Below are 21,261 nucleotides of genomic sequence, written 5' to 3' on the forward strand. Positions count from 1 at the left end.
TGGTAGGAGAGGGCAACGGTTTAAGGCTCGGGCTCCGGAGCCAGGCTGCCTGGGTTCGAATCTAGCCTCTGCCCCTTACTTGCCGTGGGCTTTCAGGCACGTCCTGCATCTGTAAACAGGGGCTGGCGATTTCACAGGGGGCTTCGAGGACAGGCTAATACACAGGTCAGCGAGCACAGGGTCTGTGTGTGGAAGGCGCTCTGTAAACGTCAGCTTTCCAGGTTGTGGAAGCAGGGGGTGGGGGGCGGCGCGGGCTCCTGCAGCAGCCAGACCTCAGTTGAACCCGGAGCCTTCGCGTGCCATAAGCCTGAACTCCGAGAAGGTTCCCAGGCTCTGTGTCCTCATCTCCATACTGGGATGACAGCGAGGACAAAGTGATGCGTGTAAACCACCCGTAAGGACAGCTGTCTCTGCTAGCATCACAAGGACAAACGGACAGACGTACCCAAAACGCCTTCTGCAGCTTGCCACGCAAGCACTGTCACACGAAGGCCACTGCCCCGAGCAAGCCGTGCCTAGAGCTCCCTTAGCGTCTGCTCTGGCCAAACTGTCCCTCTGTGCCTCTCCTCGCTTCTAATAAGCTGTGGTGGAGGCCGGACGGGGCAGTGATGGGCCCCTCCGATGTCCCCGCACTAGTCCCGCTGTCTGAACGAGGAGGGAGGTGTCTGCGCTGCGTCCTGTCTGCTGAGTAGCAGCCTCTCCCTGTGGGCAGCACAAGGGGCCATTTGTGCTGTGGCCCCCTCCTCCTCCGCCACCGCCTCCAGCCACCCCCACCCAAGGCCCCGGCGACAGGGCTGGACATCTTGGCACAGGGGACCGCTCTCTACACAACGTGCACTTGTTTAGCCTGCAGCGGGCTCGGCGGGGGGGAGGCAGGGACCCTACAAAGCTCTTTGAGAACAGCAGTGTGGCTTCTTTGTGGCTTTCCCAGGCTCTGGAGACGACACACACTTTTCTCTCCTCTGTTCCCATCGCCACCCTGTCCATCCCCCTGCACAGCTTGGGATGAGCGACTCGAGGTCTGAAAGTGAGTCCCGGGACTCGCGGGGCCAGGGAAGCAGCTCGTGCCCTTTCCATTAAGGAACCGTGTACAGAATCCCAGGCAGGTGGTCAGCCCCCTGGGGCAGAGCCGAGCATGCCCGGCCCGGTCCCGGGTCCCACGCAGAGAGCAGAAGACGTGGCCCAGGCTGTGCTCTGGGCAAGGGCACAGGGCGGAGTAAAGCATATGCGCACGCTAAAGGCTGAGGACACCGACCCCTTCCAGAGCTAGAGCCGAGGAACACAGAAGTCGTGTCCATGCTGAGACGTGACAGCAGAATCCGCCTGAGAGGGAAAGGGAAATCGGGGAGAGGATGTTCGGCATGGGGCCCAAGACTCAGGCTAACAGAAGCACCATCGGGACCAGCCATACACCCCTGGGGACCCCCCAGATTCCTGGGGCCACCAGGCCTGCCACTTTCAAACCAGTTCTCGTTGTGGGTGGGCAGGGGGTTGCGAGTGTTAGTCCTGGAGCCCAGGCGGGGGCAGGAATGGGCTGGGCATCAGTTTGTAGTGTCTGCGACGGGCAGGCCAAAGGGAAAAAACAAACAAACAAACAAAAAACCCAATACCTACATTGTAAAAAAATAAAAAATTCCCACATTGTACACCGCCTTCCTGTATGCCAAGCGCTGTAACAGGTTCTTCCTGTGTATGCACTCCGTTAAGTCTGTTGAAGTAGACGCTAGTATCGTTATGACTGCTACTACGACTACCAATGACTGTGGGAATTTGCCGATTAGGAAACTGAGGCACAGAAGAAAGGCAACCCATTCAGCTTCTACAGCCAGCGAGACGCAGAGTCAAGATTCGAACTCAGGTCGTCAGGCTCCAGGATCCAGGTTCTCAAATATTCTGTGTGTTCTTGGGCTTGCTGGGCTGGGGCAGGGCGGGTGCTGCACCCCACGAGCGCCCCCTGACTGGTTCTCACAGGTCTGCCTCACTGTGCCCCGTGCATGCGAGGAGCTGTGGGCAGAGGGTACGCTAAGCCCCTCCCGGTGAGTGACACCTGCCTTTTTCGGGTCTTGGAAACAAGTGCATAAGTGTCTGGGGTTGGCTGTGTCACTGTCCCTTGCCGTCTCTCAGGTCACACCCCAAACTTGACAGGGGTCACACAAGCAGTCCGTGTGTCTGTGTCTGTATCAAGATTTACACCTTGTAACTCCGATGTGCATTAAAAAATTAATCTTTTTTTCCTATGGCCCCCCATTTTCCACATAGTAGCAGAAACAAAATCAGTCAGTTAAAAGGAATTTTAGTGCCTCCCAGTATCAGGTCCTTCTCCAAGAGAAGTCGTTCTCTTTCTGAGTAATAGCAGGAATTCAAGTGTTAAGATCCCCGTAAGACTTCCCTTCTCACCCCGCCTCCCCTCCCGCATGGCTTCTGCACACAGGGGGAGGGCAGGAGAATATTTGCAAGTATATCATCCCCATCTGCAGAAACTGATTTTCCATACAGACTAAGACACAGTAAGATTTTCTTTCCTTTTTTTTTTTTTAATGTTTATTTCTGAGAGAGAGAGACAGCGTGAGCAGGGGAGGGTCAGAGAGAGGGAGACACAGAATCCTAAACAGGCTCCGAGCTGGCTATCAGCACAGAGCCCAACATGGGGCTGGAACCCACGAAACGTGAGATCATGACCTGAACCAAAGTCAGACACTTAACCGACTGAGCCACCCAGGCGCCCCCACAGTAAGATTTTCAAGGAAGCTTGATACATGGTAGCAGAATAAAGGGGATGGTCAAGATCACTTTGTTGCATTGCCGGGGGCAGGGTGGGGACTCAAACTGACTAATTTGTATGAAGCACGTAATTACATATCAAGTAGTATTGGGCAAGCTTTGCACGTTGTAAGTTGCTCTGAATTTGAATGGAGAGAGAGAGAGAAAGATAAAGAGAAGTGAACTCCTATCTGAAAACTAGAAAGGACTTTGTGTTTTCCTGCGCTTATGAACTGATTTCTGGTGATGAGTACACTGTTGTTAACTGAGAGACACCTCATACAAGAACTGACAGTGAGAGCCTATGATCGCAGCTTTCTTTCGATGCCTTTACTTTGCAAAACAGAGAAGGGGACTGTTCTACACACGGGACATTTTTATTGTCCCACATAGCCTGACAGTCCCGTAACCATGGACACAACCCGCCTCTCTCCATGCGATGCACATAAAAACTGAGGTTTAGGCAGTAAAAGTCAAGGACATGGTCAGACTGCCAGGTGCTTGCTAGCCCAGGTCACTTCTGCTTGACACAGAGGTACCACTGGAAGGGCTGCGTGCTGAAATGGGCACATTTGTGGGCATTTTTCTGTCTCTGGAGCCGCATTGGTGGGGGGGAGGAAGTGGATGGGTGTGTGAATGAGAACACTGGTAATAGAGACTCACATCAGAGAATGTCCCCAAGCTTTGAAGGAAACCGTCTGCCTGGGGACACATGACTCCCATCTCAGGTGCCAGCGGGAAGGGATGGATGACTGTCCCTGGGCTTCCTGGCGAGTTCACTCTGACTTGACGATGTGTGCCAGGAGAGGCGAGCAGAGGTCTGGAGAATCCTGCCTTCCAGAACACCCCAAACCAATCGGGTTTTCCTTTGTATCCTTTCTAGTGGCTTTGTGCTCGAATAATGGTAATTACCCCAGCCGTCCTGGGAAGTCGGCCAGAATCGTGGGTGAAGCCAAACTAACATTAAACGGTTTCTCGCGGACGATCTCAGTTAACAGGTAAATGATAGAGACTTTCACTCATCCATCTGCGTGTCTATCCGTGCACCCAAAGCAGGGAATTAGTGGGCACCAGGCCCCACGATGGGCATATTTCACAGGCGAGTGGCTATTAAGTTCCAGATTCTCTTCCTTATCAGCTGGAGAGTTCCCAGGTGTGCAGGTAACAATGACACCTATGTGTCCACACACACCTGGGAATAGGGAAGGCAAAGTGTCTGAAGGGGTGGGGGCGCTCCTGTCCCCCAAGAATGTAACTCAGTCCAAGAAAAATCTTGGGGGTTCTTGGGGACAGAACACAGAAAGCGAAGGGGGCTTACTGGCCAAACACTGTTAACTTTTCCATAGTCTCCTGTACCATTCTGCTCTTGCTGGGAGCATGGAAACCCACGGGGACGGAGAAGGGCCAGGAAAGAGTGGCAGAGGGAGGTAAGAAGGCCGGGGTTTGGACAAGGAGATGGAGCCAAGACCATTCCCTCCTCGCCCTCGCTTCCCAGCCCCCAGCCCTGCCGGCTCCTTTTGGTCAGGCCTCCTGGGGCAAAGCACCTGCAGAAGGTTCTCAGGAGCCCCCAGGGGGTCCAAGGATGGGATGGGCACTTCCTGAAGGTCAGTGGGGAAGAGGGGGAAAAACGGGGGCGCCTGGGTGGCTCAGCCGGGTGAGCGTCTGACTTCAGCTCAGGTCATGGTCTCATGGTTTGTGAGTTCGAGCCCTGCGTCGGGCTCTGTGCTGGCAGCTCAGAGCCTGGAGCCTGTTTTAGATTCTGTGTCTCCCTTTCTCTCTGCTCCTCCCCTGTTCATTCTCTCCCTCCCTCTCCCTCTCTCAAAAATAAGTAAACATTAAAAAAAAGTGTTAAATAAACCTTGTGGGGTGTGCTTGAGAATAGCTCTGCGGAGGGAAGGGCTCTACGATTATCCGCGAGGAAATGTGGGGTCCGAGTCTGGCTCTGTCCATGAGTTTGGCAGGCTTTTAGGCCCGTCCTCTTTACTTCCGGAACTAACATAATAATTTTCATAACATTATTTTTTGAAGTCATTAGAAAAATGAAACATGTTACCCCCTAAGAAAATCAAATCGATTTTTGGGTGTCCTAAAGTGAAGCCCGTTCACACCACTGCTTTCCTACTGGCGCCAACAGTCACGGCGACGAGGGGCTTCCGGCTCTTTCCCAGCCCATTTCACATCCTCCCTCCTCTCTGCTGAGAGCGGGGACCACACAAAAGCTCTGCTGTTATGCTGATGCAGGAAAATAAGATGATAGCAGAGCACCGTCAGGGCTGAATCGAATGAACTATCCAGGTCAAAATAGCAGGAATATAAAGATGTAACTATTTCCGGAAATGCACACAGGAGTTTTATAAACTTGTATGTATAAAGCACAGGGTCTTTAGAAGTCAGAGGTCACGCTGCTTCTGACATCAACAAGTCTCGATTGCCTTTTGTCTCCTTGCCGTTGTTCTGTACAGCACCTGGCCCGGTGATGGCTAGCCACCGCACGGGGGCAGTGTCCGCCACCTGCTGCCTGCCTGCCCACACTTGCAAGTTTCACTGTCTCTTCAGAACTCGGGGTAAAGGGATCAGTGTGTGGGAGGACTGGAAAGAAAAATGTAAGAGAAAGAGCTGCTAATAGATAACTCTAGAATCCCGGGCAAGGTATCTTGATGGGTTCAAGACAAGGGCTTGTTTGCATAAAATAAAATGGAGAGAACAATCTGCTATCGCAAATACAGAACAGCATAAGAATTCGCTTCCGATTCTGCTGGGGTGATTGAAGGGTGGGGCAGTGGGGTTTGTGGCACGGGGATGGGGGAGGTGTTATTCTGCTGTGAAAGGGGCAGCAGTGGTTGGGTCAAGGTGGGCAAATATCTCCTCGCCTGGGCACCATCCTGACCTCATGCTGGGGTTGCACTTCTCCGCCTGAAGGCCAGTCTCAGAGAGACCTGGCTGGGCTCTGGCATCCCCACGGGGAACGGTGAGACCCAATTCTGTGGACGGGTAGGGAGGTCAAGATCGGCAGCCTAAGGAATGGAGAGCTTCCTTAGAAGTCTCTGGAAGTCTGGGAGCTGGTCCAGCCAGAGGGCAGTCTGCTTGTAAGAGTGCAGGTGGTTATGGTAGATGTGTAAGTGAACTGTGCTGAAGAAGTTTACACTTACTTCTCCAAGACCCCTCCCCACACAGCAGTGAGGCTGCTCTTGACCATCTCTACATTTAATTTGCAAACCTATTTTCATTTATTTTCTGGAACCAAAGTAGGGGGATTCATCGGACAGATAGATGCATATAGGTAATAGGTCTTCCACATAGAGACACACCATTAATGGGCTACTGTTGACTAATGACCAGGAAAATGTGTCTACTGCCAGGAGTGGGACAGAGAGAGAGGGGGAGACACAGAATCCGAAGCAGACTCCAGGCTCTGAGCTGTCAGCACAGACCTCGACGCAGGCCTCGAATGCACAAACCGCGAGATCATGACTGAGCTGGAGTCAGACGCTTAACCAAATGAGCCACCCAGGCGCCACGCCATCTTTGTTTCTAAAGAAATGGCTGCTTTGTTGAGTAATGACCACCGTCTTAAAGGACTGTTAATATATCAACATGTGTACTGGTTTTTAAGCCAGGGAAAGGCTATATCTGACTTGTGATTTACTCCTTGATCGGGGAGGCAGACATATACTTTAAAATTTATTTTGATGTCTCCCCCCCCACCCCGTGCAACTTAGTAAGCCATCTTAGGTCCAAATGCAGACTAATCTACCAGGCATTCTTTCCTAAGTGTCTGGACGTCGGTTAGCATTAGCTGGTTGAGGCACTAGATGAGACACAAGAAACACACGGAGGTGTATCTGGGGACGTGCTTTATTATCCAGGGTACTCTGTGAGTCTGCAGCCAGCCTCCCTGGCTACACACAGCCTGGTGCACTTGCCGGTCAGGCTATGTTCGAGGATGACAAATGCCACCCCACGTGTGTGCTCAGAGCCTAACTAGGAAGTGGTCTGTATGTGAAGTGTGAATAGCCTTGCTCTCTCCGCTGGTTTGAATTACCCTGCCACTGAGTCAAGTGAAAGCCGAAAGCATGTTTCCTTTGTAGGGAACACGTTCTCTGGAGGTAATTCCACTTCAGAAAGGAAAACTGTTTAAGCAGCAAGGTGACACCAGAAGAAATTGCTATGGGACCAGATCAGAGAGAAGGAAGCTATGTTTCACTTGAGCCGCGGGCTTCCCTTTCCTGCCTGAGACTGTTCATGATTCAAGGGACAATGAATTTGGAATGAAGAGTGCCACACCAGCGAGCCAGTGAGGAAGGAAGGTGAATGGAGCCAAAGAAGACATGGAGGCAGGCGCCATAAAGGTGAAGTAACAGCATCAGAACACTAGGTGGCAGCAGTCCTGCACAAATTATACGCCCGCGTCCTGCCTCAGTCTTTCCTGATCAGAGAAATTCAGTTGAGGACCCTGTCTTCTTTGAGTCTTTACTCTATCCCTTTCTTTTTCCCCATGGTGGCTGCAGATCTGTGACTTCTAGATGCATTATTAACAGGCCACCAGAAAGAGGTCGTACAAAAGTTAGCTGGTGTCAGAGCATTTGATGATGGATCTGGACTAAAATCATGGTCTTCCGCTGAATTAGAGGTCTGCATACTTTGGTCTGCAAAGGGGCCAGATTACTATATATCCTCAGCTTTCGGCCTTGAGATTCCGAGGCAGTTACCCACCTCAATTATTGAAGCACATAAGGAGCTACAGACGATATGTAAACAAGAGAGTGTTAGCTGTGTTCTAAGAAAACACCGTTTCCAGAACCCGGTGTTGGGCTGGACCTGGCCCGAGGGCTACAGTTTGCTGAGACCCCTACTCTAAATGAAGAGCAGCTAGCTTGGTCCACGTGGACCCCAGGCACCTACTTTGTTGCCAAGTACATGCAAACGCATCCTCTCTCCCGCCAGGCCCTTCCAGAGAGCTACGTGATTATCTGTGTCTCCCTGTTGCCCCAAACCTGAATTCCCCCTTCTCCCTTCTACACGACAACAAAATCCACTGACAGATACCATCTGGCGGTTCTACATTCAAACCTCTTCCTCCCTCCCCTCCTTGAGGTCTCTCTTCAGTCCCACATCCTTACCTTGCTGGTAGCCCTGAAGGCATCCGTTCCAGGGCTGAACTCTTCACAAGGGTCCACCCACCTCCTCCCCTCAAATTATTCCCTCAGAGTCAGATCACTGTTCAAATCACCTCTTGGGTTTTGTCATTTCATTTCTCCGTGTCAGAACCCACCCTAGCTGCCGACCTCTTGCTGAGTGATGTGCTGTTTTAGCCGTCAGGCTTCCCTTCCAGAAAGCACCATGCGGGCTCCATCTCGGTGACTTCACCTCTCCACTGGCCCTGAAAACGCCTTGGGACCCACCTGGACTTTTCTTCCCTGTGTTACCTGCCTCCATCACATCCACCTACGCAAGCGGACCATCCCACTCCCCGGTCCTGATGAAGTACCACCCATTCTGTGAAGGGCCCCTGACTCGAGAGAAGAGCATGCCCTTCGTCCGCTGGTTTCTTAGTAACTTGGTTTGCATCCCTCCCTTGGAGCTTACGCTGCTCATCTTCTGGTCTTTATTGGTTTCACTGCCCACTAACCAATTATTTAGGCTATCTTTTCTGTTATTGATTTTCAATTATGTCACATTGCGGTCACAGAATGTGGTCTGAGTAGTATTGATTTGGGGGGCATTGTGACTTTTCTCTGCGGCACGGCACTCATCAATTTTGGGAAGCGTGCGCACGCATGCTGGAAAAGAATGTCGGTTTTTTTCATTGCCTGGCTGGGGCTCTGCACAAAACCGTGATGTGCGTTGTGTTAACTTTTTATCTGCCTTCCCGGTGCCGGAGCAGGGAGCCCTAACCCTTCACCACGACGGCGGTTTGGTCTTATTTCCTTCGAAACTCTGACCATTTTCCTTAACCAGCTTGAGACTTAGATTGCGCACAAGAACAGGCGCAGCCCACCAGCCCGGCGCACAGTTTCCCCTCCCACAAAGCAGTGACCTCTATTCTTTACGTGGCTTTGTGTCTCCAAGCCTGTTTTGTCTGATTCTAAAACTGTAATGCCTGCTTTCTTTTTGGTCGGGGCGCACCTTGCACCTTTTTTCATTCCTTTGTTTTCAGGATTGGCTTTCTGTGTCATATCTTAGGCGTGTCCTTGTTCATCGCACGGAGCTGGGATTTCAAAAAGCAAAACGTGTCCCTGGTACTAGATGCGTTTAATCATCGGATGACTTTGCTTTGGCAGCCTGCCCTCTGGCATTAGCCTCTTTCTTTCTCCTTCCCCCTCGCTCCCTTTCAACTGCCTGCTGGTCCCCATCCAGCCATGGAAACTCATCTGTACAACGAGCTAAGGGCAGAGAAAGCTAACGAGCCTTGCCTGGGGCCTCTCGTGCGTCTCACCGGCTCCCCCCTCCCCCCACTCAAGAGTAGGATCATTTGAAAAGGAAGAACCCAAATCAGGAACTGTATATGGATTTAAGGGGAGGGAGGGGAATGGACTGATGGGGAGGGTCTGTTGAAAGGAGAACCTTCTGTCCCCCCCGAATACTCTGGACACAGGGGTGACTGTGGCAAGCCCCCACGGGCTGTGGCCGAGGGAGGGTGGAGTGTGGGGGCGTGAGAACCCCCCGGCGACTCCGTTAGCAGGGGGCTTTGTGAGGCAGAAAGTACCGCGGCTGCGGCTCCAGCTCAGTCCCAACTGGAGGGTCCTGTTGAGGGTTTATGTAACTCGGAGAGAGTCTGTTCGAGGCAAGGGCGGGGCTGGGCTGGAAAGACTGCTGCTCCACTTTCTTCAGAAATAATTACAAAGATTAGCAGAAAGTGCGGGCAATAGACTAGTTGACATCCCGATGTCACGGGAGACGTGGTGCCACTGGACTGAAAGCCTGGCCAGGGGCAGAGCTGTCACTTGCTGGCCACCGACCCGCTGTGACGTGCACGGTGCCTGAGCCCCAGGAGGACCCGGGCTGCGGATGCTTGGGGGTCAGCCTCCCGGATCCTGCTGACTCGGAAGTTTCTCCTGGTCTAAGCAAGGCCAAGATCAAGATGGCTGTGCCGGGGGACAGAGAGCCACACTCCCGACCCTCTCCCAGCTCGAGAAGAGCAGCCCGCAGGGCATTACGAATCACAATTAACCCTTGATTTCGGCGACATTTTGACATTATGAAGTCCCCCCATCCCCACCCGCCATCGACCTGCTCGAATGACCCACCAGGTCTGACAGGCGGTTATAAGGAGTTAAGAACAGGGGAAATTTTGACTTAGAACATGCCAGCCCCCACGCGCGTCTGGGCCTTCAAGAAGCACACATGACCTTGAACATGTATTAGAATTTGAAGACCTGCAGAGGGACGCCTGGGTGGCTCAGTTAGTTAAGCACCCGACTCTTGACCTCGGCTGGAGTCACGATCTTGGGGTCGTGGGTCTGAGCCCCATGTTGGGCTCCATGCTGAATACAGAGTCTGCTGGAGATTCTCTCTCTCTCTCTCCCTCTCTCTGCCCCTCCCTCCCTCAAGCATTTTTTTAAAAATAATAAAAAATAAAGCCCGGCAGAGACTACACTTAACATACAGGGGCCCCGCATTGGCTGAGGGAACGGCTAAAAGGAGGGGATGGGGTATAAAGAGGCTTCATGCAAGTTCAGCAGCTGAGGACGGGAAGGAGAGGAGCTCTGTGAGAAATGACTTCCTGACACGCAGGGTGAATAGAAACCGGGTCCATCACTGAAGGGGGTGGGGCCGTTGCCATGGGGGGAAAGTCTATTTTGAGATTGCGTCAGTCAGAAGGCCGAGAAATGAGCTAGATGCAGGGGTCAGAACTGTGCCTTGAGATAGTGCATGTGCTGCCCGGTTGAGGTTCTCCTCTGTCCTTACTACTCCCAACCATCTCCAGCCGATGATGGTGTCCACTCACTTTCTTGCCCCTTGGTCTTCCGAAGGGGCCTGAGTTTGCCACCCTTGGATGAAAGGCTCCTCCCTGCTCTCCTCCAGCCTGGAGGCTGCAGTATTGGTTTTGCAGGCATGAGGGACCACGTAGAACCCATTGCCGTGATGGCTACAGGATAAGCCCCTCCGTGGTCCCAAGGCTGGAGCATTACCTGGGCCCTGTGGAATGCCAGGGAGGTGGAAAGGAAAAAGAACTTAGAAGGCACAGGTTGTCTATGGGAAGATCGTCTATGGAAATGAGGAGTCGAGGATAGCGGTGAGTTCAGTTTGGTCAAGGGGGCGCAAGGTGGCGATGGGGAATGTGGGAGGAGGGGCAGGTTCTGCCGGATGGCGGATGGAGAAAATGAGCTCAACTTTGGAAATGCCAAGTGTGGGGGTCCTGAGACACATCTGAGTGGAGATGTCTGCAAGGTAGCTGGACCCGTAGGCCTAAGTTCCGGAGAATAGTCTAGGCTGAAGATCAACGCTGGCATCACCAGCAGATTGACATAAAAGTCTTGGTTGGGAATGGAGCAGATTCCCCAAGGAGAGCACCCTGAGTGAGAAGAAAGGAACCCCAGGGATGGGTTCTGGGCAACATGAACATTTCATAAAGGGCCTCAGGATGAGAAACCTGCAAGAGAATGGCAGAGGGACAGGAAGCGGAGAGCCAGGGGGTGCAGGGCCTTGAAAGAGAAAGGGGGGGGCTTCAAAAAGAGGGAGCAGTGGAGAGCATCAGTTGCTGGCTTTGTTAAATTTTTTTTTGTCTTTAGCCTTTATCTTAAAATTATTTTTTAAAATTTTCTTTTAATGCTTATTTATTTTTGAAAGAGAGAGAGAGAACGAGAGAGAGAATGGGAGCAGGGAAGGGGCAGAGAAAGAGGGAGACACAGAATCCCAAGCAGGCTCCAGGCTCCGGGCTGTCAGCACAGAGCCCCGTGCGGGGCTCGAACTCATGGACTAAGAGATCATGACTAAGCCAAAGTCAGACACTTAACCGACTGAGCCACCCAGGTGCCCATGCCTTTAGTCTTTATACATTTAAAGGATTTGGGGAACACAGATGATTACATCCACATTGTTTTCAAAGTGGTTACCCATTAGATAGCTCATCTGACAAACGGTGAACCTGCTTCTTTGATGGAATCCCTCTCTCAGATAAGCTTCACCTGACCTCCCCCCACCCCACTTCCACCAGTCTGGACCCTCTGGACCTGAGGGTGCCCATCAAGGTAATATGCATTACCGGAGCACCACTGGGTACAGCGCCAGGCTCTAAGGAGCAGGTGCTGGCTTACCTGGCACTCTCAAAGGTGGCGGACGCTGTCTTTTCTACAGCCCCAAATCCAACGCCAACAGCAAGACCCTCTGAAACAGAACGGAAAAGCATGAGGGGTCAGGAGCAATTTTTGAATAGGGTTCATTACCATCACTGTGTCAGGCAAGACCACACTAGGCTGCCAGTAACAGAAAACCCACATGACTGGGGTTTAAATCCGGGCTTGGCCGACCATGGTCTGGGGGCCAAATTCAGCCCACTGCCTATTTTGGTATGGCCTGTAAGCTAAGAACAATTTTTACATTTTTAAATAACTGGGGGAAAAAAAAATCAAAGAAAGCATAGTATTTCATGACACATGAAAGTCACATAATTTTAGCGTTCACAAATAAAGTTTTATTGGCACACTTCCACGCTCATTTGTTGACAAGTTGTCTGTGGCTGCTTTCGCGATACATCAGCAGAGATGAGTAGGTGTGACAGAGAACATATGGCCCACAGACCTAAAACATTTACTGTCTGGCCCTTTACTGAAAGAGCTCGATAACGGACTCCTAAGCTAAACACATAGGGTTTTATTTAGCTCATGCAACAAGAAGTCCAAGATTGATGCAGGGGCCCAGAGATGTCTTCCCAGACATTCGAGGAGCCATCTTGAAACGGTGGACTGTTACAGTCTACTCTGAGATGGTGTGGCGACAGCCTAGCTTAAGCGTGGGGATGGACAAAACGACTCCCCAAGTCCTCTCCAGAGGGACTAGTAAGCCTGCCCAGGCAACCAATACCCTGACTTTGATCAAATGAGGAAGAACACTACTGGCCTACAAGTATCTGATGGAGAAGGAAAGGTTATGGAAAACAATGGAACTGTCCCAGTGGCGTGGGGCCAGCGGGGCAGAACCGTAACGTTAAGACATTTTCTGATATCTATGGGAGAGTTTAAAGACCCCTCTGAATCATACCAGGAATGAGAACTACCAATACTGACCAGAATCAAGACCAAGCGCTTTCGGGGCCAGGAGGAACTTTTTTTTTGTCATAAAGAGGGAAGAGGGGAAAATCTTCTGACTGAGAAGGGCTTGTCTTCTTTTGGGAGTCACTGTCTCCTTGAAATGCCACTTTTATCCTCTGTGTCCCCTTTAGCTGGGGAGGGCCTGTGATGGTGAGTCCTGGAGGCAGCTGGAGACAAAAGATCTGCTCAAACTTGTCCCGTGTTAAAGGGTAAGAGCTCACCCATTATCCAGCCTGGTTCACCAAGAGACCCTAACACCCTGCTAAGGTATAAAGGGCTCTTTTTATTGCCTCACCTTAACCCTTTGTGTTTCAATCCCCTGTGGGGGTCTATGGGGTGGCTGTAGCCACTGGAGATCGCTGGTTGAGAATTTGGGATTTTGATCCTCCGCCAAATATCTTCCCATATGCCTCATAATGACCAATGATGGGATACAGAATCCTAGGACTTTGGAGGTAGAGGAAACCCCAGAGATCGTATGGCATGACTCTTGGGCCAGGGCTAGACTCAGAAGTTATGGGTTTGGCTGGGGGTGGGGGTGAGGGGGAGGTCTTTCCGAAACCAGATGGCAGACAGCCCCCTCCCAGCATGCCTGGCACACGCCAGAGCCGGCTGCTGAGAAGCCCCGGGACCCTGCTCCACCAGGCTCTGGGGCTGAAGTGGCCGGCCATTCAATACCGCCAGAGCAACCACATGCTTCAGAACTGAGGTTTTAAAGATTGATCGATTTTTATATAATTGGTAAGTCTCCTGATATAAATTCTAAAAATTTTTTTACATTTATTCATTTTTGAGAGACAGAGTATCAGCAAGGGGGGGGGGCAGAGAGAGAGAGAGAGAGAGAGGGAGACACAGAATCTGAATCAGTCTCCAGGCTCTGAGCTGCCGGCACAGAGCCTGACGTGGGGCTCGAACCCACAAACTGTGAGATCAGGACCTGAGCTGAAGTCAGATGTTTAACTGATTGAGTGACCCAGGCTCCCTTTCTTTGGAAATTCTTTTTTTTTTTTTTTTAACATTTAGTCATTTTTGAGAGAAAGAGAGAGAGGCCAGCAAGTGAGCAGGGGAGGGGCAGAGAGAGAGGTAGATAGAATCTGAATCAGGCTCCAGGCTCTGAGCTGCCAGCCCAGAGCCCCAGGCTCCTGATGTAAATTTTTAACAAAGGCTGAGCCTTCATGCATTAAGTCTTCCCTCTGTGATGACTCTGGCTCTAAATCAGGCCTTGTATTCAAGATCTCAGTCTCTTGGTGGTCTTTCTTTTGAGAAATGGATGTCTGGTGGCCCTCTGTCTGCCACACACTGGGCTATAAGCCTTATACATGAAGTCAAGGTGGGACTCGTCACCTCTGCTCCCCATCAGGGAGGACAGGTGAGGGGGAGCCAGTGGGAGAGGCAAGCTGAGCTCTGGCTCTGAGGTCTAGGCTCTTCCTTCTCGATGGCTGCATGTTCCTTAGTCTTCTCTTTCAGAAATGCCCTCTGAGGGTGGAGAGGAAAGCACAACCCCAGGGAGAGGGTTGGATGCACGGTCACCATTGCTGGGTTTGCCCAATGCATGTGACAAGCTGCAGAAAGGAGGAAAGTCCTAGGTGAGGTGCCGACTATGGGTGAGCGCTGGACTTCAGGGCGGGCTGTGACGGCCGGGCCTGAGGGCCCCAGGCATCCTCTCCAGCAGGGGGGGAGGAAGCCCCTATTCTGTGCATCTTCTGAATCCCAGGGGCTGCCTGTGCCCACGGTCATGAGACCAGAAAGCTGGAGGGCATCTCAGATGCTTCTTCCATTCGGCCAGTCTCCTACCTTCAGAGTCCGGTGTTTCCAAATCTGCTGTTCTCATCCTTTGTGCCCACACAGCCAAGACCTCAGCCTGCTCTCAGAGGTAACTGTGGGTCTTCAAGACAAAGAACTTCACCAGGGACCCCTGGCCCACTGGGGAGAGGGGTCAAAAGCTGGGAAGGGACTAAGCGGGTGTTTTATAACATCACAGGGGGCATCTCTCTCCCTTTGAAAAAAAAAATGTGCTTTTCTAAAGTATAAACAACAGCTGGTCGGATCTTTTGTTACAGATTTTGCTCTAATCAGTCACTGTAATGTAAATGATAGCGCAGCCCAGAGCAACAGAACCTATATTAATTAGCAAACTAACCCCTTCTGGTTATTTAGCAAAAGCCCCAGCACTTGGACTCACAGTAGCTCTGGGAGGTTGGCAGGGGGGTACCCAGTTAAGGCGGGGGAAAACGCATCTGCCCGAAGGGACACAGCCTCGAGAAGCAGAGCCAGGCCCCCCCACGGCCCCCACCCATTTGCCGACCCGCGCTTGTGGCTTTTCTCCCAGGTGTGGGTGGCAAGGGCTGGCATCTGAATCTGTACCCCGAAGGGGTTTGGAGCAACGTGAATGCGCAGTCCCTCTGCCCCCACTTTGTACCTGGGCCAACAGTGCGGGAACATTCTGTGATGATCCGCACATGAGTGGGTCCGTCCTCCACCAGCATAAGCTACGCTGGGAGGGGGGCCAAGCCGTTTCCCACTGCCAGGGGAAGGGCAGGTGCTGGGGGGTGGGGGTGGGGGAAGCAATGTCATTGCTACCTCATCTGAAGGTGGAATGGAGAAGCTAATGAGGGACCAAGATAAATTACAAGCGCGGAACGAACATACATAAGAGAATTAAGGCAGATATTTAAGATCAACAGATGGTAGAAAGAACCTGCTGGGTGGAGAAGGAGCGGAGGAAAAAATTGCCGACTGGTGCTCACACCCCAGGTGTTCCACCAAAAGTGCAAATTAGGAAGGTAATTAAGACAAGAAACCAAAGTGCCTGGAGTCTTATCAGTACGCGGTTGCCTCTTTTCACAGCTACTGCTATTACCTCGGGTGCAAAGAGAGAGAAGATAAATCCCGGGCCTGCGGTGGCACATGGTGGTGGCACATGGCAGGTGGTGGGCGAGGCAGAGTCCTGAGGACACGCCGGAGAAGGGGCTCGGAAAGCCCAGCCAGCCCCCTGCGCTCTTCTGCGCGGTCGGACGGCAGGTGCGTCCGCCCCTCCCTCTCCCATCCCCCGGACTCTCCATCCTAACGTCTCCTCCACGGGGGAAAAGAAGAACAAAAAGGCTACGGCTCAAGTCCTGGTGTATTATTTAAGGTTCCTCTAAAAACGGAAGGAGGATAACGATGCTTCACGTACAGAATGATGTGCTCAGGGCGGGCGTTCTCACTATGGACGGTGTCTGATAAGAGGCTGGCTGGTACATCTTAAGATGTTGAGTGGCATTCCTGGCCTCTGCCCACTGGAGGCTGGCTACGCTCCCTCCCCAGGAGGTGTGCTAATCAAAAATGTCTCCAGGCATTGCCTAAGGTCCCCTGGGGGAAAATCGAAAGCGGGTTGAGAGGGGAAACATTTTTAAACTAGTCTAGAGCACTCTAAGAGTTTAAGTTGGTGGCAGGCAAGTGAGCAGTTAAAATCTAGTATCTTCTCCGGCTGCTGTAACAAAATACCGGAAACTGAGTGGCTAATAAGTGACAAGGATCGACTTCTCCCAGTTCTGGAGGCTGGGAAGTCAGAGACCAAGATGCTGGCAGACTGGGTGTCTGGTGAGAGCCTGCTTCGGGGTTCACTGACATGCCTTCTTGCCACGTCCTGACGTGGTGAAGGGCAAGGAACCTTTCTTAAGCCTCTGTAATAAGACACTAATCCCTGAGCTCCATCCTAAGCACCTCCTGACACCATCACCTTGGGGGTTAGGATTTCAATGTATGAATTGGGGGGGAGGATACAAACATTCAGGCCATAGCAACTAATATTTTCTTTTTCCATTGAGAGCTAGCTATTTCTTTTTTCTTTTAATTTTTTAACATTTATTTATTTTTGAGAAACAGAGTGCTAATGGGGGAGGGTCAGAGAGAGAGAGAGAGACACAGAATCCGAAGTAGATGCCAGGCTCTGAGCTGTCAGCACAGAGCCCGACGCGGGGCTCGAACCCACACACCGTGAGATCACAGACCTGAGCCGCAGTCAGACATTTAACCAACTGAGCCCCCCAGGCGCCCTTCCATTTCTTTGTGCATGATGGGGGGAGGGGAAGAGTTCACAGGTCTTCTCCAGGAGATCTTGCCGGCCTCCAAAACGGTTGATGTGGGTGACATTTCGGCTCTGCCTGACATTCGTGGGTGTCAGGTCACGTGGGGGGGTGGGAGGGAAAGACTGAAAGGTGGTTACTGGCTCAGCTGAGCTGCTGTGGGGATGCACTTCCTCTCCCTGCCTGGCTGCGTTCCTCTGCACCTGGGCCCAGCTGTCAGATGCTCTCAGCAGGAGACAGGCTTCTGAAATACAGACTTGGGTGTCCAGGGTGCTCGGGCCAGGGCTGAAGACGGTGGGTGTCTCACCTCCCTGTTCTGGGCTCTGCCACTCGCTCACCGAAGTTCATGATTACAGACCTGTTGGGTGGCTTTCACGCCAGGGGCAATGAATGAAACTCTCTGTCTGTCACTTAATGTGCTGCTGGGAAGCCTCAAGTCTCCAGCCACTGCCTGTGCGATTCCTTCTTTGCATCCCAGGGCGGTCACACAGGGGCCACGGGTCTCCGGATTACTCGCCTTTCAGCACACTGGCTAGGTCTCTGGTTTAAGTGCTCTTGCTATCAACTCTAGCCGTTATAGCCAAAAGCCGTTTAAAGAAGGTCAACACCATGGCCATGCAGGAGACAAGGGGTGTTAGGACTTTTTCTCCTTGATTTAAAAAGTATTAAAATTAAGACAACAGCTCACATCCTGTGGGGGCTTAATATTAAACATGGCTGGGGGGGTTCCTGGCTGGCTCAGTCTGTGGAGCGTGCAACTCTTGATCTCAGAGCTGTGAGTTCGAGCCCCATGGTTGGTATAGAGATTACTGAAAACTTTCAATAATAGGGGCACCTGGGCGGCTCAGTGGGTTAAGTGTAGGACTTCGGCTCAGGTCATGATTTCATAGTTCATGAGTTTGAGCCCCGTGTTGGGCTCTGTGCTAACAGCTCAGAGCCTGGAGCCTGCTTTGGATTGTGTTTCCCTCTCTCTCTGTCCCTCCCCTGGTTGTGCGCTCTCTCTCTCTCTCAAAAATAAATATTTTTTAAAAATTTCAACAATAGCCAAATTATGGAAAGAGCCCAAATGTTCATTGACTAATACACAATGGAATATTATTCAGCGATCAAAAAGAATGACATGTTGCCATTTGCAACAATGTGGATGGAACTAGAGTGTATTAGGCTAAGCAAAATAGATCAATCAGAGAAAGATAAATATCATATGATTTCACTCATGTGTGGAGTTTAAGAAACAAAACAGATGAACATAGGGGAAGGGAAGGAAAAATAAGATAAAATGAAAGAGGGAGACAAACCATTAGAGACTCTTAAATACTGAGAACAAACTGAGCATTGCTGGAGGGAGTGTGGAGGGGTGGGTTAAATGGGGGATGGGCATTAAGGAGGGCACTTGTTGGGATGAGCACTGGGTGTTATATGTAAGTGATGAATCACTGGGTTCTACTCCTGAAACCAATATTACACTATATGTTAACTAACTCGAATTTAAATAAATTTAAAAAATTGGGGTGGCTCAGTCGGTTAAGCGTCTGACTTCAGCTCAGATCATGATCTTGTGATTCATGGGTTTGAGACGCGCATTAGGCTCTGGGCTGACAGCTCAGAGCCTGGAGCCTGCTTCAGATTCCGTGTGTCCCTCTCTCTGCCCCTCCCCTACTCACACTCTGTCTCTCTCTCTCAAAAATAAAGATTTTAAAAAGTTAAAAAAAATAAACATTAAAAATGTTTTAAAAATGTTTAAATAATAAAAATCTTAAAAAAAAATAGCTGCTGCCACCACCACCATGGAAAACAAATCCCAAAGGTGGAGAAATGATGTGAAATAGGATGGCTTACCTACTCTCCTCTCCACTGAGGACCGAACAAGAGAAAAATGCCTCAGTACAGCTGGAGGGATTTAGACAAAGGGGAAAAATTACCTTGAGGGAGGAGGTTCTTGAAATGTGTGACCTACCTCGCTCAACTGGGAGAAGAGTGGCCTTTGTCCCTGCTGAGGGTGGTGATGACTGTGGATGTGGAGAGAAGGTGGGACTGAAAAGAATGGACAGGGTGGCCTCCTGTTGACCCTTCCGGCCACATGATGCTTCAACATTAAATATGGGCTCAGTCCTAGGAGCGAGGCCGGGCTGCCACTTATATGTTCCCAGGTCCTCATGGGTTACTTATTTAAAAAAAAAAAATAGAGATATAACCATCTTGGAGTGTCTGTGGCTGGAGGGAACCATACGGGCAATGGGGGCCGTGAGGAAGGGGGAATGACCACCCCCAGTGGCATCAGAAGCCTTCAAGGATGCTGGGCGAGCTCAGCTTTGATTCTTCCTCTGCTTCTGCCTCTCCGGGCACTGTCGTTGGGCTGGGAGAGGTGTGACACATTGGGTGAGGAAGCAGTGTCACATCGTACTATAGGAGGGACTTCCTGGCCATAAGGGCTTGTTTCTGGCCATGGAGACAGTTCACCCATCTGGCGTGGACACACTTGCTGTCTGTATTTCCATTCTGAACCCACAACGTGGCTGGGCCTTCTGGGGAGACTGGCCCACCATATGCTGATTCCCCCACTTGGTCTGTCTTTGGTCACACGCGGATTTCCAGCAAGAAGGGAAACCAGCAAGGCTGGATATCTGGTCATATTAAATAAGATGCTGGTGACACCAGCCAGGTATTGCCAAAGAATCCCTGTGGAGTCCGGCAAACGCCCCATAAAGGATAAAAATGATCTACTTAGCGTTATTTTTTGAAAAAGTAGTTGCACACGCTTTCTAATATGGATTATCCCAGCCCTGCTATTCGTATTGGGTAAAGTCAACTGCTGGGAAAGACGAGAAACACAGGTGTTCCAGAAGAGCTCAATTGAGCTCAAATTCCTCAGTGTCAATAGGCATATCTTAAGAGCTTATTAAGCGATGTTGATAATTAAAGATACTCCAAAATGGATCCCCCTCTAATTAAAATAAACACTCCCTAATTAATGTTTGCAAGTGTGCTTTTTTTTGGCATATTTACCGTCTCCAGCTGGGCTCCAGCGAAGGACCCAAAGAAACCACGGTCCTGTGGCCCCTGACACCTCCAGCCCCAGCAGACGGCAGAGAAGGAGGCGTTTCCTTTTGGCAGAAATGAGGACAGATGACTCAGCCACATCTTTAAACAAGTGAAGGCATCGTGTTGAATACCCACATCCAAGAGTCAATTTCAATTTGCTTCAGTTTTCAGCAACCAGACAAAGATCGGATCCCTGTGTTCCCGTGGAGAAAAAGGGAGGGAATGCCTTTGCCGGTACAGAAAATGCTGAGCTATTCCAACCCACAGATCCCGCTTCAGGCCCAGACTCAGGCCTCTAGCCAGATCCCCCTCACCACACGCCACTGTGGTCACAGCTCGGCTTGTCCTCCAGGTAAAGGATTAACTTGAGGGCCCAGGGACATGCCAGACATGTAGTAGAGAGGTCAGTACAGGTGCGGGAGGGGGACCAGGCTACTGTGGGAGGGGTCCAGGCCAGGTATGGTGGTGAGTGTGGTTAGACCAGGTCTAGTAAAGGGCCACGCCAGGTGTGGGGGGTGGGGGGTGGGTACAGATCTCCTCTGTCAGATCACCCGACAGAGGTCACTGAGCTCCCTGTCCTCGTGTGCAGAGGCCCCGGTGTTCAGGGAAGCATCCGGCTGCTCCGATCTGACAAATTCACACTATTTAAGTGCACAAGTTTCCATTCTGTAATTTACCAACAAGTCCTTTCGGAGATTTAGGAAGCACTGAAAACCCAAGAAGCACCAAAACCCAGAAGAGGCAGGACAAGGGATCCTAAGTGGTCAAAAGTGTGGTCTCTATAGAATTATTTTCCCAGCGCAAGCACACCCTGCGATGATGGGCTTATCTGAAGCAGGGGCTGCAGGTGGAAGTTCTGTTCAGCGTCGACCCCCACCCCCAGCCCCCAGTCCATGGGGAGGACCCCCCCCAGCACCACTCTGCACGCTGAAGGTTCCCTCCCCCGGCCTCAATCTCCCAGGTGGGGAACACTGCTCTGAGGTGGGACAGAGTTCCAGGAAAAGAGGGGAAAGCATGGCCAAAGCCACCTGGTGGCACCTTTCCTGCCTCATAGTCCCACAAACCGCTGGAAGGAAGCCGCGGCAGGAATTCAGCCCGAGACCCTGCCTCACTGAAAATGCCTGCAGCCGACAGTGCGGACA

The 21,261-nt window shown here is 51.4% G+C and overlaps 1 protein-coding gene across 4 annotated transcripts in view; it reads right to left on the reverse strand.

The window, feature by feature from the left end:
* The window catches only part of SLC39A11 (solute carrier family 39 member 11), a 347,222-nt gene that overhangs the window by 56,493 nt on the left and 269,468 nt on the right, over window positions 1-21,261 (reverse strand). For all 4 annotated transcript variants that reach the window (XM_077753833.1, XM_077753824.1, XM_077753845.1 and 1 more), the window contains one exon: window positions 12,018-12,087. In XM_077753833.1, the coding sequence (XP_077609959.1) occupies window positions 12,018-12,087 (70 nt within the window). The remainder of the gene's footprint in view (window positions 1-12,017; window positions 12,088-21,261) is intronic.

This window comes from Crocuta crocuta, unplaced genomic scaffold (genome assembly GCF_008692635.1).
Source record: "Crocuta crocuta isolate KB4526 unplaced genomic scaffold, BGI_CrCroc_1.0 scaffold50, whole genome shotgun sequence".
Taxonomy (NCBI): domain Eukaryota; kingdom Metazoa; phylum Chordata; class Mammalia; order Carnivora; family Hyaenidae; genus Crocuta; species Crocuta crocuta.